At 53.6% G+C, this 24,301-nt stretch overlaps 1 protein-coding gene across 1 annotated transcript; it reads left to right on the top strand.

The window, feature by feature from the left end:
• The first annotated feature begins 2,246 nt into the window (after positions 1–2,246).
• DMBX1 (diencephalon/mesencephalon homeobox 1) lies at positions 2,247–22,475 on the top strand. The gene is made up of 5 exons (XM_080655992.1): positions 2,247–2,271; positions 17,051–17,216; positions 19,875–20,053; positions 20,329–20,677; positions 21,425–22,475. The coding sequence occupies exons 2-5, from the start codon at positions 17,063–17,065 to the stop codon at positions 21,865–21,867; spliced, it is 1,125 nt and encodes a 374-aa protein (XP_080512118.1). The 5' UTR covers positions 2,247–2,271; positions 17,051–17,062; the 3' UTR covers positions 21,868–22,475.
• Positions 22,476–24,301: the final 1,826 nt, after the last annotated feature.

Genomic DNA, 24,301 nt, shown 5'->3' with positions numbered 1-24,301 from the left:
TTGGGCTTGGGTCCCTGGGCAAAGAAAGATGATGCTCCCTCCTGCTGAAGGGGAGCTCCAAGTGAAGCCGGATTCTTCTTATGGGGGGTGCCTTCAGCAAACCCTCCTGGCACCACCAAGTAGAGATGGCTATGGGTAGAGAGGGGCACACCTTTGCTACCATGGAAGAGGCTTCAGTGACCCCCCTCACTTGTGTGTCTCCAAATGTGAACCAACATATGTGCACCTGTATCCAGGTCAGTGTGTGACTGAATGACTGTGTGTCTGTGTGTGGGGGGGGGGGGCGGGGGGGTTTACAATTTTCTCCGGGATAATCCATGTTTATGTTTGTGTGTGGAGGGCAGGCAGGTGGGGGTGCATTGTCCTTTCCATAATTTCTCCAGCACTTGGAGTGCCTGCCACTGTCCTGATTCCTTTCCCTTCCCTTCCCTCCCTTTTCCTCCCCTTCCCTTCCCTTCTCTTTTCTCCCCTCGCTCACAGGGCTGGATCTTTGAAGGGAAATTAAAAAGTTATTTAAAGCCCCTACTCCACCTTTCTTGTCCCTTTAAATGGAGCCTAAACGGTTTTGCTTTGGCAGAAGAAATCTTTTCTGGAGCTTTGGGATGGGGGTGGGGGATCCTGGTGGGAGAGAAGGGTCTAAGCTGCCTAATCCTCTTACCACCCCCTCCCCTCCCCTCCCTTCTGAGGCCCACCGCTCCCACCCGCCCCGCCCTGAGGCGCTCAGCCCCTAACTCTGCCTGGGGATCAATCCTTAATTCTGTCCATGGCCCCTTCTGCCTGCCCAGCCCAAAATTCCTGACCTTTTTAACCCGGGCCAGGACTCTAAAACCTACTGGCAGCATCAGCCAGCCAACACCTCACACCTCTCCATGCCTTCATTCCTAAGCAAACAGCCCAGCTCCCAGGAGCTAGACCCCGGAGCTTACAGACCAGAGGGAATGTCAGAACCAGGATCCAGCTGCCCCGGCCCCAAGTGTAGTACCATGTGCCTGTCCTGTGTCCTTCCTGTACCCAGTCACCTGGATTCACAACCACACTTGAATGGTCATATGAGGCTGCATAAGTACACATGAACTTGTGGTCTTGGGAGCACTGGTCACAAGGACACACTCTAGATGTAACTCACAGTTGCTGCCACTATGGCCAAAGGCAGGCTGCACAGAATTCCAGCCATACAGGGACACACGCCATACACCCCCCACATACACTGCAACACACCTGGCTAAACCCCTCTCCTGTCACCTCCACACAACTACACATACAGAGCCTCAGTCCAGTCACTTGCCACTCTACACCCCTCGCAGCGCAGTGTGGGCATTAACCTGCCCCTCTGGCACAAACCTCAGACATCTCTCAGGAGGTGTCTTCCATCACCGCATGGCCCCAGAGCTAGCTTGACCACTTTGTCTTCCTGTGCACCTGTGCACCAGTCCTGCCTGGAGAGAGTGGGGCCCTGGCAGGAACTTGAGAGGGCCCCAGGCCCAGGGTTTCCCCTTGTGGGCCAGGCGCCCTGTGTCTGTCCCCCTTGAGACAGGTGTCTGTGCTGTCTGTGAAGCTGTGCTACACCTGCAGCTGCTCCAGAGGCTTCCAGCTGTCAGACAGGTGATGGGCTGCTAGAAGCGCCATCCTGGGCATGGACTGAGTGTGTGGACTGTGTGCTCTGATTTCCGGTTGTGGGGTGGTTTGGTGGTGCAGGGATGGCAGGGCTGAGGTAGTGTGGGACTGATAGGGAAAGGGTGTGTGTGTGTGTGTGTGTGTGTGTGTGTGTGTGTGTGTATGCCCGCTTGGTCGCGCAGCTCCGGACCAATCTTGGAGGGATGGTGGGGCGAAAGTCAGTCAGGGCTCCCCACACCATCGCTACAAACCCTAATGCTAAACCCCAAAACCCCAGCCCGGGTGAGGCCTTGGAAGGGGAAGGTTTCTCAAGACCCTTCCTCGCCCCTGGGATCGGCCTGCGGTTTCTGCAAACCCGAGAGAGACAGAGATCCCGGCTGGAAGAACGAGAGACAGAGATTCGGAGGAGGTGACAGGGGTTGTCCAGGTCCACAGACCCACGGATAATCGGACCCCGGCTGCCTAGGCCCAGAGTCGCTCGACAGCACCGGCGGGGCGGGCCGAGGGCGGGAGCGGCTCGTGATTGGCAGCGACCAGGGCCATTAGGGAGCGCACGGGCCCGAGCTGGGCGCCCGGGAAACGCCGTTTAAAACTCCAGCCCCGGCCTTGATGCGCGTAGCTGGCAGCGGCGGCGGCGGCGCGGGCCGGGGAGACCAGGTGCGAGCGGGCGGGGCCGGCGAGCTGAACGGCGGGGCGGCGGGCGGGAGGGCCGCGGGCAGAGGGCTCGGGGACCGCTTCCTCCCTTGTGGTCCTTCAGTCCGGTGCTGGCTAGGAGGATCGAAAGTTTGCTTGGGACCAGGGACTTGCAGACAGACAAACAGACTGAGGAAGCCAGGGAGACAGAGTCAGGGAGACACAGAGGGGTACAAACAGGGAGAGGCGGAGAGGACGACACCCCGGTAGAAACGGAGTCCGAGAGAGCGAGCGACCCAGAGCCAGGAAGAGCGCGGCACTCGAAATCCCGAGGCGGGGAGTCGGGCGGGCGAGCCTTGGCCAGAAACTGCGCCGAGGCCGAGGCTGAGGCGCAGGCACCCGCAGAGGACGCTTGGGATCCGTCACGGTTTTGCTTCATTTGGAAGATATTACTTCGCCCCTGAAAAAAAATAAATACAAAAAAGGTTTGGATATTGAGCGGAGACAAATCCTTCTCGGTTTGGAGGGGGTGGGGAGGAGGTGGCCAAGGTAATGCGGAGCAGATGCGGCCCGGGGCGTCGCGGAGCCCCGGGCGGGGGTTGGGGAGGGGGTGCGGCCCTCCGCCCAGGTCCCCGGCCCCGTAGCGCAGGGGCCGCCCAGGCCTTTACGGCTTCCGCGTCCACACCGCGCAGCGAACCCCGCGATGCCGGGGCATTGCCCAGGGTCTGGCTCCGGTCCCGCCCGCAAGGCTTCCGCTCAAACTCTGCCGCCGACGAATGCGCCTTTTCTCTCGGTTTGTGATTCCGCACGAATTCTCCAATTGGGGGTGGTTCAGCGCTCAGCCAGCCTCTGTCCTGCTAAATGCGGCCTCGGACTAGAGTCCCCCAGGTGGGTGTTTGGAGACCAGTGGACCTCATCCTCTTGAATTCGTTTTGCGTCTTGCGGCCTTGGCCGGCGTGGGTAGGGGAAGCTCCGGTGGGAGCCCGAAGGACGGACCAGCCTGGAGCTGCTCTCGCGGTGCACTGGGTATTGCGGTCAAGGGCTGGGGGAACTGCGGGGTCTCTCTGGGCCTCCCATCCGGTGGCCGTGACCTGCTCCTGGACGGGAACAGGCAGTGTCCGCACACGGCCAGCTGAACTTTCTCTCCTGTCACAAGTTCCCGGACTCTGTGCAGGGCCCGCGGCCACACGCAGGGGGCCTGCACGGAACTTCTCCCGATTCGCCCTGATTCAGGGGCCCGAACCTTCCGTGATTCAGGTGGGGAGGCGGGCTCCTCAGGGTTGTGATTTTGTGCGACGTGGGAGTCCGGGTTGAGGGTGGGAGGAGGCTGGGGTCATGGCCTTTTCGCCCTCTTTCCTTGCTTGGAACCCCTCCCGCAGGGAACCCGCGGAGCTTGGAGTGCGGCCTCAGGGTCGGTGCGCCCAGGGCACGGGACGGTCTTTTTCGTTTTAGACAAGTCTGCCGAGGCCCTGGGCCAGCCAGGCGGGTGCTGGTTTTCTGGGAGGCTCCGGTGTCAAGGCGTAGGGGAGAGCGGAGGGTTTACTGCCTCACGGGCCTTGGGGGACGGGGCTGTTCGCACTGCGAAGGTCGTTGGCGCCGCAGCGGCGGAAACTGCAGGTTCCCAGCTCCGCGCGACAGCCGGCTGCCGGCGGCCCTTCCCCTCACCGAGTTCCGAATCGTGTACGCTGCAGGCGGGTTGGCCGGGCGGCGTCTTCCTAGAAGTCCTGTCCCTGTTAGTGTTAGGTGGGGTACAGTAAGTTATTTTCATTTTTTTGGGGGGGGGGGAGTTCGCGTTTGATTTCTCTGCTTTGCCAGTCGCCTTCCAAAGGGGAAGACACTCTGACCTCCCGTCTCTGCGAACCAGCTGGGCTAATGTGTGTGTGTAGGCGGGCAGAAAAAAAAATCGAATTTGCTGCCTAGTGAGAACAAATTATCCGGATAATTGGCTCACATTCCTTTGCTCTGTGGCTAAGCTAGAAACAGTCTTTGGACAAGAAACAGTGAATCGTACTCAGGAGGAGGTAAACACTTCCCCCCCAGCCCCACAGACCTTTAGGGGCACGGACTCCTGCGAGGATTGGGGAACCTGGCTTCGGCTGCAGAGACACTGCTTGGAAAATGAAATCCGCAGAGAAGGGCGAAGGTGCAGAGATGTGGAAACCCGCCCTGGGCGAAGGCCACAGTGAAGCCCAGCACCTGGCCGGGGATGGGCTCCACCTGAGGGCAGGCTTCCCCGTCAGCTTCAAGAGTGATGGGTGAGTGCCTGGGGGGTACCTGAACCCACGTCCCGGCCACCTGTGGGATCCCGTGTGGTGGAGAAATTGAGCTGTTCCTCTGCTCCCACATAATCATGACTTGCACTGGGGATTCCATCCTCACACTCGCACTCACAGCTGCCCAGTGGATTTTGAGCAGAAAACAAAGTTTCTACAAAGGACTCCTGGGGCTGACAGTATTCTGGCCGGGTCAGGCCAGGAACCGGGAATTCACAGCCCTCTGCCAGCAGATGGGGTTTGACAATTGGAGAACCTGAAACCAGCGTAGGTTTTGGAGCAATGGGGAGAACCTGGAGGGGCGGGGGGCACAGCCCTCATCCTTGAGCTACTCCTGAACACACCCATGTTTACGCAGTCTAGATTGATGAACAACCTGGGACACACGCAGACACACACGCTGACCACCACAGAGTGGGATGCGTTGACTAATCACCTGGACTATGGGTAGCTCACTCAGGCACACGTAGTGAAAAGTCACACACACACACACACACACACACACACACAGGAGCACACGGGCAGGTCTGCTGGACGCACTCACAAATCCTTCTGATAGACACGGGTTAAACACACACGGACATTCAGAGGCATCACATGGAGACGCCCCCCACACAAGGGCAATGCTGGGAGGCTAAGACCCCCACCTCTCCAACTGGCGGGGCACAGCCCCAAAGCCAGGATCTACAGCTCCCGCCTGGTCTCTGCGCTCCTCATTCCCGCAGCTCTCTCCAGGCTTCGCCGCCCACTCCCCCTGCCGGGTCCCAGATCCTCCAGGAACCAGCCCCCACTCCCCCCCCCCCATTTCTATTCCTTTCTCCCATTCCCCCTCCAACTCCCCCACCCCTCCCCTCGGTCCCGCTCGGCCGCCCCGCGGTGCCCATGTAAATGACAGCAATAAATATCTAATCAAGGCCTGGGGCGACGCCGCCACCGCCCGCAAAGCCCATTACCGAGCGGGCGGCGGGAAGGGAGGGGTGCTGGGGAGGCGCGAGAGCTTCCGGTGCAGCTTGCGTCCTGGTCTGGCTGTTCGTCTTGCACTAAGTACCCCTCGTCTCTGACCTTGGGTAAGTAAGTGCTCTTCCTTCGCCTCAGTTTCCCCTTCGGTTAGAAGGGCGCCGAGCTGGGTTCTCCGTTATCCTGCCCAGTCCTCCCGCCATCCAGAGATTTCTCTTTTTCGTTTAGCCACCCGTCTGTTCTTCCGACAACTTATTTGACTCGACCCCAGTGCCGCCGGATGCCCCAGCTCGCACAGACCCGGGATCCCAGCTCCGGCCCCAAATGTCCTTCTGGCTTTAGCCGGCTCACCAGCAGCGGCAAAGGACAGATCCCAGGCGAGGTCACTCCTTGCAGCCAGCCTGCGGCCGCTGCGGGTGCTGCTTCAGTGTGCCCCAAGGTTAGTGGAGCCCACCGGGCCCCGTGGCCCTTTCCAGCCTCCACAACTCTATCCGCCAGGGCTAGTTTGCATTCCCACGGCTGCGGGACCCTGTATCTATCCGTCTGCCTGTGCCCGCGCGGCGGGAACTGGGATCTCTGACCCGCACCACACGCCGCTCCCCGAGTTCCTCCAGTTGTCCGAGGCCCGCACGTGGGCCTGGAACAGCGGCTCCTCAGGGACTCCGCAGTCCCTGTTTCCCGGCCCTGCACTACCTGGGTCCGGGGGCGCCTGGAGTGACCCAGTTCATTCCTGCGGGTGTCTCTGCCAGGGCGAACCCGGCGAGCTAGGCTGCCTCCGCGCAGGTGAGAAGCCAAGAACACGCTGGCGGCTCACCCTGTCCCCCGCTCCACTCTGACTCCGTCCGACCCCTCTGACTTAGTCCCTGGCGCGCTAGCTGCATCTATGCGGGAAAGGAAGAGAAGAATCAGAAGAATCAAGCAATTATCTAGACACTTCTTCTCCCTGGGCCTCGTTCAGGAGCTGATGCTGACAGGATTTGAGGGGGGGAAAAACAACACAACAAAAACTGGCCTCTCTCATCTTCTCTCCCTCCCTCTGCCGCATTTCACTGTATGAAGAAAAAAAAAAAACAACAAAAAAAAACAAAACTTCAGCCGCCTGATTTCTTTGCACCCTCCAACCCCCAAATTAAGGACCTCAAAAGAGGGCGTAGGTGGAGGGGCCTCCCTCAGTCTCGGCCCATTAGCCTGCGGGGGGCTAATTACCCCAATTAGCGGCTGATTTATAATTAATGGCTCGGACCGAGGGATAATTGGATGTTAATGGATAACAGTTTGTGTAGGGAACTAAGCGCCTGGGCTCCTCTAGAGGCCCGTGGGGGCGGGGTCTGTCCTGAGACCCACCCTGGACCCGGCACCCCGCCCCCTCTCTATCCCAGAGCCCAGGCGAGAGGAGAGAATCTACTTTGCGGAATGGAGCTCCAGGTGCCCGGAGTCTACCACCACAGCTGATCTGACCCTTGCAAAGCCACTCACCCTGACGCCCACCTGTCTGAGGTCCTCGGCTCCAACTCCAGGACTTCAGGAGCCCTCCGCTGAGCTGCAAGGGGAATGCTGGAGATTCTGGACCTCAGCCCCAGCGCACTCCCACCCCACGTGGATCAGGCAGTGTGGGGTTAATGGTAGCAATGTGGGGCCAGGGTGATGCATCAGATGCCACTGGGGCACCCAGAGGGCATGTCCTGGGTGAGAGCAGTGGCCAGAGCTCAGTATGGGACAGGTCGGGGGCTCAGACTGTGTTACGGTCAGGGCTGCAGCTATAGCCAGGAGGTGGCTTGGCTTTTGGTGGGGGCTTTTGCCCCGGGGTAGGCAGGGCAGCAAGGGTGAGGAGGAGACACTCAGCTCTGGGCTCTGCTGCTATTAAAAGGGTCCACTTTCCTTTTAATCTCCCAGAGCTAGTCTCTCCTCATCCAGGGCATCTGACTAGCTGCATTTCCCTAGAATCTGAGCCTGGAGCCGGAACCTATTACACGGTCCCAGAGTCCATTGCCTGACAAAAACAGTGGCTCTATCTTTACTCCTGGAATGAATGTCTCATGTTCCCTGTGGTGGGTACGAAGTACTGGCTCTGGAGCCAGACTCTGCCCTACAGAAGGTGAGGTGAGGTGAGCACTTCAGGGTTCGACTCCCTGGCTTCCCTTGGCTAAGCTGCTTAGCTGTGTAGCAAGTGACTTTACCTCTCTGGGTCTCAGCTGTCTTATCAATCACATCGGAATTATGAGGTTGTTGTGAGGATTAAATGAGATGCTACCTGTCAGGACTCTATCAGGATGGCTAGCAAAATTAGTTATTATTATATTTTAGGGAAGGGCAGGCAAACAGGCAACTGCAATTTGGTGAGGTAATGCTAGGATAGGAGTGCAAAGAAGTCACCTGACAGCCTGGGGTACCAGGGGAGGCTTCCTGGAGAACAGGGTGCCTAAACCTAGTATGAGGGATCGGGATTCTCCAGGAGATGCTGGTGGAGGGACAGTTTTCCCAGAGGAGGAGGCCATCACATGTGGACTGTGGAGAGCTGCATCTCAGTGGTAGGGGGAGGGCGGTGGTGTAGTGGGTTAGGAGCGAGCAGGACAGGAGGAAGTGGATGACTAATTTGGAAATGCCTTTCAAGAAATTTGGATTTGAAGGATCCAGAGATAACTCGTCTGAGAGTTGAGTTCATTTGTTTTAAATGGGGGAGATGGAAACAGGTCTAAATGTTCACTGAAGGAGCAGTGGGGCAGAGGTTTGCAACCCAGGGGGCTGAGGATCTGAGGAAAGTGGATGTGCCTCAGACTCCCCAGCTCTTAGACAGCCAGAAGTAAATGGTGCCACATTCCCAGCCGTTAGCCCTTGTAAGTGTCTAGAATGTGTCCTTGATTATTCTCTGTGGCCTTGCTGGCAACATTGAATCACTGAATTGTTGGTGCCCTCACCCACCCCCTGGGGGGCATGGCTGAGAGCAGTCTGGTCCCTGGCAAGGGGAGGAAAAGGCTTTCTGCACTTTTGAGAGGCTGATACTGACAGTGGGTTTTCAGGGAGGCTGGAGGGTTCAGCATGACCTGAGAATGGCTCTGAGGCGCTTGGAGCTCCTGTAAAATAAACAGCATCTGAGAAGGTGCAGCTGGGGTATCCTCATCTCCAGTTTGCCCCCATACCTTGTACCTGCAGCATCCTTGGTCAGGGTAAGGCAGGAGTCTGGGTACACCCTTACATCATAGGCTTCCATTGCTGATTCTTGGAAATGTAGGACTAAGGACTGATGTGAGAATAGGCATACTTATTGGGATTGGGGCTCAGCCTTCCTTATTCCCAAACAGCCAAGGGTGACTCATTTTCCTTAAGCCTCAATTCCTCATCTGTAAAGTGGAGATAATCATACTGCCTCCCTCATAGAGTTGGGATAAAACATTAATGAGGTTACTATAGTTGAGTATCTGGCATGTGCCAGGAACAGGCTTCTCTCAAAATCTTGGACCCACTAGCTCAGAGCTGGAAGAATTCTAGGTCATCTTGTTCAGTTACCCCAACACAGACATACACCCATGCACGCCCATGGAGGAATCTCTCCTCAGCCCCCCTCAGGTGTCTGGCCAGCCCTGGGTAACACCCTTCTCACCACAGAGCTTTCTCTCCCTCCTGGGGCAGCCATTGGGGCAGTGTCATAGCAGAAGTCAGAGATGGCAGAACCCTTGCCAGTGTCACATAGCAGCCTGGGGTTGGGCAGGAGCTCTAGCCTGGTGCTCCTGGCTTCATGTATTATTGTTCTACCTGCTGAGCAAAAGTCCTTTTGGTCTCTAAACCGCTGGATAGGAGGAAGAGCTTCAGGCCTCTTCCCCCAGAGGGTTGCTAGGGGACATCCAAGACTGAAAGGTCAGCAGCATTTCTCAGGGAAGGAAGTCCGTGGCAATGGTCTACCTTCAGTCCCCACTGCTGCCACTGACACCCATGGCTAGTCCTCACCAGGGCCTATCTCTTGGCCACAGTCTGGAAATAAGTACCAGATAGATAGCTTCTCAATGACCTGGGATTCCCATTCTGCCTCTACCACTGACTCACTGTGGGACCATAGACAGGTGACTTTACCTCCCCGAGTCTCAGTGTTCACATTCATATAATGGGGATAATAATTTCTATCTGTTAGGGTTGTGCTGAGTGAATAGAAGATGGCTTGGCTCATGGTAGACGTTCAATATGAAGTAGCTGTCATTGTCAATGAGATGGTGTGACTGTGCTTGGAACAGAGGAGGCAGGTCGCTCAGAGAATGTTGTGCCTTCCCCTCCTTTCCTTTCCTTTAAACAAAGTTGTTCTGCCTTGTTCCCCACTGTGTGTGGGAATGAGAAGAAACTGAGGGGAATGGAAAGTTCAGAAAAGGAGAGGAAGAGATGAAGAGAGATGGGGAGGCTTGTGGGGTGGCTGAGCCCTGTGTGACCAAAGGAAGGGTCCACTTTCCTTTTAATCAAAGACGCCTTGTGTGTGGTTTCCTAGCAGGGCTGCTGTTAATTTATAAAAAATGCCCCCTAATAAAATTCTGCTTGATTCTTCGATTGGCTGGGCATTAGGCCGCAGCCAGCAGCGACGCGGGGACATAACGGATGCATTTGCAGATTTGGAAAATTAAAGCCATCTATATGGCGCCTGTGGCGGGAGATCCGCCGATCTGCTTGCTTAATGAAATATAAAGATTCTTTTAACCAATGTAAGCACAATTCGACAGCTTGTGAAACGCGGCCGCACCATGATGGATGGCTCTCCTGGCTTGCCAGGAATTGCGGGGCGGCACCTTTTAAATATATAATTGATTCTGTTTGGAGTGTGCAGTGGGCTGAGCCCATGCAGGGCCCGGCCTGGGGCCAGAAGTGCAAGGCCCTGTTTAGAGGCTCCCGCAGGCCCCACAGGACTCTTGGCCTCCCTGTAGGACTCAGAACTGGATGCGGTTGGGGCTCCAGCTGCCGGGCCTGGCTGAGCACCCCAGGGGCAGGTCTGAACTGCCCCTATTGCTGGAAAAGGGCCCGCTGGGCAGTGTTCCACCCAAACCCAGGCTTATAGTCCTGGGGGCAGAGGAGATGGTGGGGACAGAGTGGACTCCCGACTGTCCACTCTGCCCTGAGGACCATACTGGGCTGTGGTGGCTCTGCCTCCCTCACCACCTATTAGCCTGAGGTTCTTTCTCATCCATTCAACATTTATTATTTACTAAGCACTGGCTGTGTACCAGGCTCTGTGCTAGTGTTGCAGAAACAACAACAAAAATAGATAAGGTAAATCTATTTTCTCTGTGTTGATGGTCTTTCTATCTCACTGCATCAACTCCATCTCTTTGCGCTTCCCCCCCCCCCCCCACTTTGTATTTTTCACTTGTTCTCTCTCAGACTCTTTTTAGGGCCACATGACTTCTGAGGGTACCATTTAGTGTCCGTTCCTGTGGTCACACACACACATACACACACACACACACACACACACACACACACACACACACACCCACAGACAAACAAACCCACAGAGATATAAATAATCACAGATACTACATACACATAGCTGCACACATGGTTATGTGGCCAACCGCAGTCAGGCTGTGTACAGACATGGCCACACATGAAGAGTGAGATGAGCTGCAGACAAGTGACTGGGTAGTACCACATGAACCCAGCTCCAGTGATAGGTTGCATCCAGACAAGGGCTGAGCACCCCAAGGACAGGTCTGAACTGCCCCTCTAGGGCCTCAGAGAAGACCTGGGTTCTGATGTCCACCTGGAGTGAGGAAGAGGAGTGTGAGGCTGGAGAGGAGCTCATCTGGGGAGATTTGGGCTCACCCCCCCACACACACACACACCCAGCCTCATCTCATAACACACACACACACACGTACCCACAACATACACACCAGGGGACATGTGTTTTTTTCTTTGCTGTTGTCCTATTGCCTTGGATCAAAGCAGAGAATGGAATGTGTTAGAGTAAGAGCCTGGGTGACTGTGGTGAGGAAACACTAGCCAGTGGGAAGAACCTCATCTGTGGAAACATGTTCCACTACTTGCTAGCAGCGTGGCTAATGCAGCAAATTATCCCATCTTTCTCACCTTCCATTTCTGCATCTGTAAGATGGGGATAATAATAGTTCCTACCTCCTAAAGCATTGGGAGAATTGTTGGAGATGTCTGGTCTATCTTAATAAATAGTTGTTATTCTTAATTAATTCATCTGATCCTCATCTCCAGAACTTGCCCCTGTGATTTGGGCTGGGGTGAGGAGTCCAGAAATGCAATAGATGCCCTTTCTGCCCTCATGAAGCTCAGTCTTGTGAGGAAGAAAGAGGTGTCATCACACTGTTCTAACTCAGGTGCCAGAATTAAGAAAATCCATGGGAGGTGCTTTGTGTTCAGTAAATGGTAGCTATTATTATTATTATTATTTTTTAAATATATTTTATTGGTTTTTTACAGAGAGGAAGGGAGAGGGATAGAGAGCTAGAAACATCGATGAGAGAGAAACATCGATCAGCTGCCTCCTGCACACCTCCCACTGGGGATGTGCCCTAAACCAAGGTACATGCCCTTGACCGGAATCGAACCCGGGACCCTTCAGTCCGCAGGCCGACACTCTATCCACTGAACCAAACCGGTATCGGCGGTAGCTATTATTATTGTTGTTGTTGTTGTCACCATCATTTCTGTGACCTGAGCATAGTTATATGGAACCTGGAGAGGGAGATAATGCCTTCTTAGAAATGAGTTGGGGAAGGCCCCATGTCCTAGGAGGTATAAGCTGAACTAGGTCTTTATGGAGAGGGAAGAATTGGACATGTGAAGGGGGAAGGAGGGAAATGGTGTTTCAGGTGGGGGCCCAGCTGGAGCAAAGGCATGGGGGTGACAAGAGGGAATGGCATTGCTGGGGACTGAGGAAGAGGAGGGGTGGGCAGAGGACAGACTGGGAAGGTCTTGTAGACATTCTGAGGGCCAGTGGGCTGGGGGAGTTGTGGGGCCCAGAGAGGCCTCTCTCTTGTCTTCAGTTAATAAAGACTTGTGGATCAAAAACTCTGGCATCAGCAATAATTAAGTCAATTAAAATGTCACCACTTTGCCCTGGCTGGTTTGGCTCAGTGGATAGAGCATTGGCCTGAGGACTGAGGGGTCCCAGGTTCGATTCCGGTCAAGGGCATGTGCCTTGGTTGCAGGCACATCCCCAGTAGGAAGTGTGTGGGAGGCAGCTGATATATGTTTTTCTCCCATCAATGTTTTTGACTCTATCCCTCTCCTTTCCTCTCTGTGGAAAATGAATAAAAATATATTTAAAAAATAATAAAATAATAAAATATCACCACATTAACAGCAGTGAGTTAAAGCAACAAAGCCCTAGAGTTTGGGGGAGGGGCAACCCCCTAGGGGTGGGGAAAGGGACAGATAAAACTACTTCTAAACTCTGTGCCCTCTTTCCCACCTGTTTTGGAGCCTGGCTCCATCCCCATATCCACTGGAACACAAGGACAACCCTCCCCATCACCATCCTCCAAAAAGGAAAGAAAGGATATAAACGTGAAAATCACCTGTAATCCCATCTGCTGTCTCCCTGAGATAACGCCTGTTAACATTGCAGGGTATAACCTTCCAGGCTTTTCCCCCTATGCATTTTCATACATACATTACAAAAATGGGATCACATCATGCATACTGTTACCTATTTCTTCCACTCAACAATATATTGTGAGCATCAGCACATATAGATACACATCATTGTCTTAAACTGTGCACCGTATTCCACTGCTGGCACGGCTGTCCCTCATCTACTGAACTAACTAACCCTCTCTCAGTGGACAGCAAGGTTTCCAATTGTTTGCCATCGTAAGCAGAGCTGTGATAAATATTCCTGTACACTTATCTCTGCATACTTGAAGGAGAAATTTCTGGAAATGGAATTGTTGAATCAAATGATGCTCTCTAAAAGGCTTTTGATGCAGGAACTAAAGAGCTCCTTTGTCAGCCAGGTAGGGGAGGGACCATTTCCCACCCCCCTAGATAACGTTGGGTAATAATTTTTCTTCATATTTGCTCATCGGATTGGTGTAAAAATACCTTATTATTTCTATTTTTATGTCTTTGGTTACAAGTAAGGCTGTGCTTTTTGTCATATGTCAGATGGCTATTTGTGTTTCTTGCTTAATAAGGTGTCTACTTACTTAGCCATCTTTTATTTAAGATGATTATGTTTTTGCTTCTATATAAGAGCTCTTTATATATTATAAATGGCCTCTTTTATTCTTATTTGTGCTATTATATTTTAATCAATTTTGGCATGTCATTTATATGGTAAATATTTTTTAAGTTTATTGTTTATGGTGTATTCTATTATGCAATTTAAAAAATTGATTTTAGAGAGAGAGGTAGAGAGGGAGAGGGAGAGGGGGAGAGAGAGAGAGAGAGAGAGAGAGAGAGAGAGAGAGAGGGAGAGATGAGAGAGAAACATTAATAATTTGCCTCTGGTACGTGCCCTGGCCAGGGGTCAAACCTGAAACCTAGGTATAAACCCTAACTGGAGTCAAACCTGCAACCTTTGGGTGTATGGGACGATGTTCCAACCAACTGAGCCCCCCACCAGGGCTATTATACAATGTTTAAATACATTATGTTGCCATGTTTGTCATTCTATTCTCTTAGATCTCTGCCTTGCGGCGGGGGGAGCATATTTATGGTGCATAGAGTGGGCTTCAGCAAGTAAATGTTTTGGTAGCTGTTATGTGTGAGTGTTGACTCAGAAATCTGTAAATCTACTCAGCTCCTGACTTGTATGTCCAACTGCCAATTCAATATTCTTACGTGGAAGTTGGATCTACATTTCACACTTACTATGTTCCCTCAAAACCTTGATTTCTGTTTCCCCCTCCAGACCCCCTTCTCCCTCAATAGTCCTGATTCTGGAAATGACCCATCTTCATTCAGTTGCTCAGGCCAAAACCTTGAGTCATCCTTTTTTGTCCTGTTTTTCACACACTTTATAACTAACCTATCAACAATCATGTTGATTCTGCCTTCAAAATATGTCATGAATCTGACCATTTCTCACCACCTCCACCCCCACAGCCCTTCAGGTACCTCCACGGCTGCTGGCCTGGACTTCTGCAGGGGCTTGGTCTCTCTGCTCTTCTTCTTGACCCTCTGCAGTCTGTTCCCCGTACAGCAGCCACAATGAGCTTTTAACAACAAATCGGATCATGTTACTCCCTATTCAAGACCCTCCAGGAGCTTCCATCACACTCAGGATAGAATTTAAACGCCTCACAATGGGCCATGAGCTTTCCAGGATTTGGCCGCCTTCTCTCCCTCCAGCCTGTCTCTTCCACTAGCTCCCGCCTTCTCTCTGCTCCAGCCCCCCTGTTTTTCTTGCTGTTCCACACATGCAATTAGCTGTTCATGTCTCAGGATCTTTGTCCTTGTTGTTCCTCCCGCCTGGAAAGCCTTTCCCCCAGAGCTGCTCATGGTTTACTTCAAATATCAGCGAGCCCTTTCCTGAACATATATCCTAAAATAATCTTCTCTTTTTCTTTTTAATCCCCACTTGAGGATATGTTTATTAATTTTAGAGAGAGGAAGGGAAAGAGAGAGAAACATTGATGTGAGAGAGAAATATCAATCGGCTGCCTCTCTCACACACCCTGACTGGGTACCAATCCCACAACCTAGGTATGTGCCCTGACCAGGAATAGAATTCACAGCCTTTTTGGTGTCTGGGGACGATGCGCCACCCACTGAGCAACCCAGCTGGGGCTTGCCTTTTCTCTTTGTTATTCTCCTCCTCTGCCTTATTTTTCTTCAGAGCATTGTTCCGGGCTGACATTACCACATGTTTTATTTGTTGTTATATAGCACCCCCTCCTCCCTTGGAATGTAAATTCCACAAAGGCAGGGGCTTTGTTTGGTACTTATTAGATGGCTGCTTAATAAATATTTGTTGAATGAACATGTGTAATATGTGAATGTGTGAATGTGTGTGATGTTTGTGTGTAGATATACCGGCTGCATGGATAGATGTCTCTGAGAATGTCTGTGTTCGACACTGTGGGAATAATGACATTGAATTTGTGACTTGCTGAGTTTGTGTGTGAATGACTGTTTCTGTGAATGCCTTTCGAAGAGTATCTGTGTATGTGTGTTTGCACATGAAACGTGTGTGTGCTTGTCTGTGTGTGTTTGCACACACATGCTGCAGATGTGTGGTTCTGGATAGCCTGTGTCTATTTCAGGGAGGGTGGGGAGCTGGGACACCTGGCTACATTCTTCTTCTTATCAAATGGACCTTCCATTGCCTCAACCTTCCCTTCCCCCACCACCCTCCAGAAACAGGAAACATCTTTGTGCCTTTGGGAGTCTACAGATATTGGGCCATATTCCAAAGATAACATCTTAAACTGACACAGGGTGGGTGCTCAGATGAGGACTGTGAGGGTCTGGAGGAGACCAGGGCTGATGGGACCTTGGCAGCCTCATGTTGATCTGAACCATCTCGGTAAGAGGGATGTATTCTCTGATGAACTGGCCACTAAAGAATGAGGTTGAAGCAATGGGGATGGGAAAGGTCCCAAATTGGCTGTGTGGTTTTGACATGTCACTGCTCTTTCTTTAAGCTTCAGTAGATTAATCTGTAAATTGGGTTCATTGTTCTTGGTTTGCTTGCTTCTTGGGACTATGGTGAGAACAAAGGGAGGTAATGGTAGTGAATGTATAATATATAATAGTCATAACAATAGTGTTCTTATGCAATACATTAGGGTTACATCAGAGCAAATGCCTCAAGGTCCCCAATTTAGCCCTGGATTTGGCCCCATGTAGGCCTCAGTGAATGTTTGTTGAATGAATCGATGAATGTTCAAATGAGTAAGTGCCTAAATGGGTAAGTGGGGAAGTGACTGCATAAAACAGCAAATGGATTGACAAATCACAATGAGTCCCATTTCTGAGCACATCCTGCCTGCCAGGCCTTATTGTAAAAGCTTCTCTTAATCTTTGTAACAACACCATGAGATCTGTATGTTATTAGCCCCATTTTGCAGATGGAGGAACTGAGAGTCAGAGAAGTTAAGTGACTTAAGTGAGATTCTAGGCCATGGAGTCTGATTCCAGAGCCTAGAGCAGGGGTCCTCAAACTTTTTAAACAGGGGGCCAGTTCACTGTCCCTCAGACTGTTGGAGGGCCGGACTATAGTTTAAAAAAAAAAACTATGAACAAATTCCTATGCGCACTGCAGGCCCGGGACAAGTCGGCTGCTAAGCAGGACAGGCAGCGGCACCCGGCGGGCCGGATAAATGTCCTCGGCGGGCCGCATGTGGCCCACGGGCCCGTAGTTTGAGGACCCCTGGCCTAGAGCATTAAACCCTGCATAAGCCCTGCTGAGTAAATCAATGAATGAATGGGTGAATGAAGAAATAAGTACAGGAACTCTCACACTCTTAGTCATGGGCAAGATGGGCCACTTCCCGATGGGTGGCAGAACCTCTTGGGGGTGATGTGGACGTCCAAGGTCTAGGCTGGGGGTTGTGTCTCTCCCAGAGTAGTGTGTGACACCCTGCCTCATGTCACCTCTCCCTCTTTCCTGTCTGCAGGCACATGCCGCAATGCAGCACTACGGGGTGAATGGCTACTCACTGCATGCCATGAACTCACTCAGTGCCATGTACAACCTGCACCAGCAGGCGGCCCAGCAGGCCCAGCACGCCCCGGACTACCGGCCATCAGTGCATGCACTTACACTGGCTGAGCGCCTGGCTGGTAAGAGCTGTGGGGATGGGACTACGAAGGTTGGGAGTGGAGGAGAGGTCTAGTGGAGGAGGCTCTGGAAGGCAGAGATAGGAGGGAGGGAGCATTGGGAAAGTTTCCTCTGGGAAGTTTGAGAAGATCCAGGTCACTTAGCAACAGAGAGGGATGTCAATTCAAAATCAATAGTGCTATCCAGAGCACCCCTAGGTGTGGTTGCCAGCACTGTGCTGGGCGCTGGAGTGGCCCTATGCCTTCAAATTCCCTTAACAACCCTGAGAAGGATTCATTTGCCTGTCTCACAGATGAAGAGACTTAGGTAGGAAGGTAAGAGACTAGCCCAGAATTTTACAGCCAGGAAATAGCTGGAATGCCCAAGGGAGGGGGGATATTACAGGCACAGGAAGTCATATAAATATGAGGGCTCTCATGTTTCATATACCCATGTGCCAGGCACTGTGTGAGTCTCTCTCTCTCTCTCTCTCTCTCTCTCTCTCTCTGCATCAAACTATTCAATCCTGATAAGGAGAGATTATTATATCAAATTTATGGATATGGAAACTGAGGCTCATACAGGTTACATTTAGGCAGAAGTGGGGCAGAGGGTTGGAACATAACATATGACTAAAGTTATGGGCTCTGAAGTCACAGACTTGCAGTCATTGCAGGGTCTGCCCACTCACCTGTCTTTCCGGAGCCTCGGTTTCCCCTTTGTAAACAGAGGGCCATGGCAGTGATCATCCATAGGATGTTTGGGAAGTTATTTGAGATAACTTATGCAAAATATTCAGTAAGTGCTCAGAGGTCATTATTACCCAAGTCCCAAGGTAAGTGCTCAGGAAGGGCTGCAGGTTGGTCCCCCCAACCCCAGCCCCTGGTTAAATTGATCGTTGCCCTGTCCTGACAGCCTCTCTGTGGGCATGGAAGGATTTGATGGCACAGGTGAGGAGTGTGATTTACTGGGAGGTGATGTCACCCCCTTCCTGTCCCAGGTCAAACCTTAAGGAGCTGTTGACTACATGTGGGCCCAGCCCTGTGCCAGGCAATGCTCAGAGGATTCATGGGCACCCCTAAGGAGACCAGGTGCCTATTGACCCATGAGATGGCATGGCAGGAGGAATGTGGCCAGGACCAAGTGGTAGGGCTGCTCAGAGCAATATGACCAGCTGCTGTAGTCAGGGAAGGCTTCCTAGAGGTCATGGAGCAGGAACCAGGCCTTAAAAGGTCAAGGAGCGGGACTCGCATGAGCATAGGCACAGAAATGGGATGGGATATGAGGACCCTGCCTGCATAGAGGTGCGATCTTGGACCCTGCCAGGACCCAGAAAGGAGGAGTCAGGGATAGAAGCCACCTCTTCTGGGGAAGAGGGCACCGAGGAACTGGAGGATTCAGCACTCCCCCAATTATCTAATTCTTGAGCAAGAGGGACATGAGCTCCAGAGGGGCCTTTGTATGGAGGCCTGGGCTTCCAGCAGGAGGTTGCCTGGCCTCAAAGGCTGTGACCACCTGCCCCTTGTAGTTCCTGGAACCAGAAACAGGATACTGGGCTGTTGTTTCTCAAACAGGGCCTGGCTGACTGAGGGATCCCCACTCGTCCACTGCCCCAGGGTGACCAGCATGAGCTCAGGGCTCAGTCCAGGCTGGTATTAGTATTGGTTTGGGGAGGGTTTCAGGGTTTCTTCTTTAAAATGAAGAAGGAGCAGCCCAAAGTCCAAGGCTTCCTGGACACCCAGTTGCCTCCTTCTCCCCCATCGAGAGTGTTGTGAGTGACTCTCCAGTTCCTGGAGCCAGGGCTGGCAACTCAGGTTTCCTTCCGCGCAGGCAGGTGATAGGAGGCTGGGGAAAGAGGCTCCTGCCCATCCTGCAGCAATGAGTCAAGCAGAAGGGCTGGAGAATGGACACCAGCCCTAGGCAGGCATCTATCCCGGGTGGTTTCCTTAAATCAGTAGTGCTCCACCCTGTCTCCCCTCCAAGCCTGCAGTGGTTAGAACCTGGTCTCTGTCCTTTCCTCCTTGAGGAAACAGCCAAAAGGGTCAAAACTGTGCTTTCAGGACCCTGCCAGGGGCCAGCTTTCTCTGGCTGAGACATCAGACCCCACCTTCAGAGACTCATAGGCCAGCTGGAATGATGAGGTTCACACCAGCAGAGATGGAGCCAAGGGCCAGGGGATACTGTCTACCCAGCAGACCTCTCCCATCCAGACCTTGCAGAAAAGTCCCAGCTCACAGCCTGACTTCTCCTGGTCAGGGGCCAGGGTTCTGTTGGCATCTAGACTCTAAGAGTCATAGGGTATCATAGGACATTAGAAACTCTGTGACATGGACTCACAGATCATTAGCATCATGCAGATTCAGAATGTTATACCCAAAGTATCCTGGAACTTAACGGATCTTAGGGCAATGCCCACCCACCACCTCAATCACATTCCTGACAGCTGTTCATGGAGATGAGTTAGACCTCAGTGGACCTGATAGTGAGTGATGGGTGTACAACCTTGAAAGCCCAGCCCTATGGAGAGGGGAGGAGTGGTTTCCAAGAGGAAAGGGCCAGGGTTCAGCTCCGGCAGGAGCCTGGGTGTTTGCAGTGGGTCAAAGCAGAGTAGGATTTAAAACCTATTTCCCATAATTAAATGGGCCCCCTCTCCTTGTCCTCCAACGGCTGTACATTTCAAGACATCATCTTGGAGGCCCGTTATGGCTCCCAGCACCGCAAACAGCGTCGCAGTCGCACGGCATTCACTGCTCAGCAGCTTGAGGCCCTGGAGAAGACCTTCCAGAAGACTCACTACCCGGATGTGGTGATGCGTGAGAGGCTGGCCATGTGCACCAACCTGCCTGAGGCCCGGGTGCAGGTAGGGCCCGCCCCTTTAACTAGACCTTGCAGACAAGCACCAGCCCATCAGTCTGGCTTCCCCTTGTCTAGGAGCCAGCAGTTCAGCCCTCAGTGCCAGAGTCCCTGCTGTCTCAGTGAACACCTTCAGTGACAGTGGGGGAGTTTAGAAGGGATTGAGGGTGTGTTTCCTAGTGAGGCAGGGGCAATATTGTCATGCACATCTCTGCCCAGAGCACCCACTCCACAACTCCCCTTCTTTCCTCCCCCTCCTCTGGCTCCTCTCCCTACCCCCAGGTGTGGTTCAAGAACCGCAGGGCCAAGTTCCGGAAGAAGCAGCGCAGCTTGCAGAAAGAGCAGCTCCAGAAGCAGAAAGAGGCTGAGGGCTCCCATGGGGAAGGCAAGGCTGAGGCCCCAACCCCAGACAGCCAGCTGGAGACTGAGCAGCCTCTGAGCCTGCCCACCGGTGACCCCCCTACTGAGATGCACCTGAGCCTGTCTGAGCAGTCAGCCAGTGAGTCAGCCCCTGAGGACCAGCCAGACCGGGAGGAGGACCCCCGGGCAGGGGCTGAGGATCCCCAAACTGAGAAGAGCTCTGGGGCTGACAGCAAGGCGCTGGCCTGCAAGAGGGGCAGCCCCAAGGCAGGTGAGGCTGGAGGTGCTGTGCGTGGGCAGGGCCCCCCAGGGAGATCCGCCTGGCTCAGCCAGACAGGGGCCTGGGTATCCGAGGTGGGTCAGAGCAGGGGGTAGTCAGCCTTTACCACAATGCACTTGGGCCTATGCCGGGTGGTCACTCTTTAGTTGCTGAACCCTGGGAAGGTCTTGGAGATTCAGCGGGAGGGGCTGGGTGGCAAGGGAGGGGTACTTGGGGGAACTCAAGGCAAAGCTATTTGTCAACCATTCTGGAGATATTCCTGTATTTTAACAACCAGTATAGATGTGCCTGTGCATATTGAGTGAGTACCATATTGGTACCTGAGATTCCCACATGCAGCAGAGAATCAGAGCCGTGGTTTTGAAGGAACAGAGCTCTGGCAGAAGGCATATCTCAGGCATAGGCAGGGAGAGATGGGGCTGTGAGCTGAGAGCTAGAGGGAGCCACTGACAGGAGAGGGGAAGCGGGTTATGGCCCTTGAAAAGAAAAGGACTCTCCCCAAGAAACCACACATGGGAGCCCTGGCAGGGTCCCTGGGGCTCCCTCAGGAAACCTGGGCTCCTCGCTTTTGCTCTCAGGATTCTGAGGGATGCTTTAGGGGGTGTCCTGGCTGACATGGGTGAATATGGTTTCAACCAAAGCCTGTTTTGCCATCAGTGCCAAGGGGCTGGGAAAGCTAGGGAGCCCCTCCTGGAAAACCAGCACCCTTGTCCTGAGTTCTTGGTTCTCTACTTGCAGATTCCCCAGGCGGCCTGGCCCTGGCTCCTGCAGCTCCGGGGGGCAGCCTCCTGGGCCCCTCCCACTCTTACTCCTCATCCCCCCTGAGCCTCTTCCGTCTGCAGGAGCAATTCCGTCAGCACATGGCGGCCACCAACAACCTGGTACACTACTCATCCTTCGAAGTAGGGGGCCCGGCCCCTGCTGCTGCGGCCGCCGTGCCCTACCTGGGCGTCAACATGGCCCCCCTGGGCTCACTGCACTGCCAGTCATACTACCAGTCCCTGTCAGCAGCCGCCGCTGCCCATCAGGGCGTGTGGGGGTCCCCGCTGCTGCCGGCGCCCCCAGCAGGCCTGGCACCTGCCTCAGCTGCCCTGAACAGTAAAACCACGAGCATCGAGAACCTGCGGCTTCGGGCCAAGCAGCATGCAGCCTCCCTGGGACTCGATACCCTGCCCAACTGACTGCTGGCCTCCAGCCCAGCCAGGGGTCTTGGGTGCCCCCCTCCCAGCCCCAGGGTTATCCCCAGATGGCTCTCAAGGAGTTAAGTCAATGAGCCCAGGGGTCCTGGCTCGGGAATCCTGCTCCCTGTCCCCCTCCCCCAGAGTCCTAGCCCTAGGTGAAGCCGCACCCACAAACCCTCTGCATGGCCCTGCTTGGATCCCAGGGAGGCTCAGTAGGAGGAGGTGAGAAGCTGGGGTGCCCTAGCTTTGCTGGGGGAGTGAGAGGCTCTCACTGGCTGGAGCCCTACCTTAGTGTTGCCTCCTCCCTTCCCTCCCTCCCATGCCTTCTGCCCCCTAGTAAGTTGATGTGTGGAATGTGAGATATAAATATAAATATATAAAACTATATTTTCAGGCACTTGCCTGCCCCAGGCCCCCCGCCCGCTCTTCTCAGCCGCCTTTGCCTCCCCCTATAGCTCCTGTTTCTCACTCTGTCTTTCCCGTCTCTCTCTGTCTTTCTCCTTCCCTGACCTCTCCCTGCCTGTCCTGTTTATGGCCTCTCCTCCAGCCTCTGTCTCCCCCACTCTGCACCTTTCCCCCATGGCTCTTAGCCCCATCCCCTCTTTCTTTCTTTGGTGCTGGCTGTGTTGGTATCAATTCCCAGGCTGTTTTGTTTGGGGTTGTGGCTTTTTAGTTGTAGTGATGTTGCTTCTCCTCTGTTCCTTCCCTGCCTGCCTGTCTCCTCCCCCATGGCACCCTCTCAGGGCAGCTGGAGGCGATCAGGCCCCAGCTGGAGACCCTGCAGCCACTCCCCTTCCCCCACTCCCCCTGCCTGGCATCTAGAAGGGGTGGGGCGCCATGTTCTCCTTCCTCTCTTTTCTCAGCTTTGAGGCCCATTCCTAAGATTGAGGAAGAGGGGAGCGGAGGCAGGAATCAGGCTGGGGTGGGCATCAAGCCCTCCCGGACAGGCCTGCTGCCCCTGCTCATCCAGGACTGCCCACGAGGCTCTAGACCAGCCGTGGGCAAACTACGGGCCCGCGGGCCGGATCTGGCTGTTCTATCCGGTTCTCTTGCTCTCCCCTCCGCTCCTTTACTTTGAATTTATATTAGTTCACACAAACACTCCATCCATGCTTTTGTTCCGGCCCTCTGGTCCAGTTTAAGAACCCATTGTGGCCCTCGAGTCAAAAAGTTTGCCCACCCCTGCTCTAGACCTCTCTGGTGAGACTTCCCTGGTTGGAAGGAGGTGAGAGGGGGAGGGGTGCTCTCAGAGAGAGGTGGTGCCCCTCTGCACACCCTGGCCTCCAGGCTCAGCAGTTAGTGTCCATTGCAGGGGTGTGTCTGAGCCAGGAGGGGAGGTTAGACTCTAGCTCCTGATCACAGTGAGTGCAAACCATGCAGCAGTGCGTGGTCTCAGGCTTCTATGGCGTCCTGTCCCAGAGTGGATCATTGAAGTAAGGGCTTCTTTCAGCTAGTCCTTGATGTGTTCCCATTTGACTGGGAACCCTGCTCAGCAAACTCCCTTTCAAAGCAACGTGACCTTGGGCCAGCCATAGCCTCTCTGGGCCCATGTCCTCATCTGGCTTCGATGGGCTGTGCTGTCTTGTCCAGCTCCAGTAGGCTGCATGTCTGTGCTCAGAAGTTTTTAGTGACACTCACAACAACCACAAAACAGCTCTCAAAAGCACAATGTGTGAATTAGAGAATTGCAGTTGCCTTGCTGTGGAGCAATGGGTGTTGTATGCACAAGCCTCTCCAGTGGGCACAGCCACGGTCTCCAGGCCTCAGTTTCCCAATAAGTATTATGGGTTCCTTCAAGTCGAGACAATCTGGATTTGATTCTGCTTTTCTTGAGTTCCAGTGCCAGCCTCTGTGGTCACCCCATCTCCATGCCTTCGTAGGATCTGGGGCTCAGGTCACGGGGAGGGGGCTGGCTTGCACAGATTCTCGGTCATGAAAGCAGCTAGAGAGCAAGAGGAGAGAGCACCAAGGGTCTCCTATGGGATCAGAGGGTATGGGCTTGGGATAGCCCACCGCCACTGGGGACTGAACCCTATCTCTTTACCCACTGAACCCTCCACCCCCTGCTTAGAGAAGTTGCATCTGAAATTCCTAAGGCTTGTCTCCTCTCCCAGTGGAAGAAAGTGGGGGGTCTATTGGTGTTTTGGTAGGATTGGTCTGCAGAACAGTTGATGTCCATCATCCTTGGGAGTCTCACAGAGGCAGATGGAAAAGTCTGGGGAGGGAAGTGAGGGGGATGGTAACCTGTGCCAGGAAAGCTGTTTGAACAAAACAATGGAGTGAGACTAAGTAGACAACAGGGAAGGCGTGGCTGGCTTTATGAGAGGTGGAGCTCAGGGCCTTGGATCCAGACAAGAGTCCTCACCTCCAAAGCAGGTGAGGATTTCTGAACAGGGGATCAGATGAAGCAGGATCTGGGATCTGGAATTTGGAA

The sequence above is a fragment of the Plecotus auritus genome (genome assembly GCF_963455305.1).
Source record: "Plecotus auritus genome assembly, chromosome: 2".
In the NCBI taxonomy this organism is placed as follows: domain Eukaryota; kingdom Metazoa; phylum Chordata; class Mammalia; order Chiroptera; family Vespertilionidae; genus Plecotus; species Plecotus auritus.
Note: the sequence above shows the minus strand (reverse complement) of the source record. Positions and strands in the feature narration are given on the sequence as shown.

What these genes read in the sequence shown, in the direction of transcription:
- DMBX1 (XM_080655992.1), top strand. Translation starts at nt 17,063, where the DNA reads ATGCAGCACTACGGGGTGAATGGCTACTCACTGCATGCCATGAACTCA. An exon ending in ACTGGCTGAGCGCCTGGCTG is followed by an intron (nt 17,217 to 19,874) that starts GTAAGAGCTGTG and finishes GTACATTTCAAG; the next exon opens with ACATCATCTTGGAGGCCCGT. An exon ending in TGCCTGAGGCCCGGGTGCAG is followed by an intron (nt 20,054 to 20,328) that starts GTAGGGCCCGCC and finishes CCCTACCCCCAG; the next exon opens with GTGTGGTTCAAGAACCGCAG.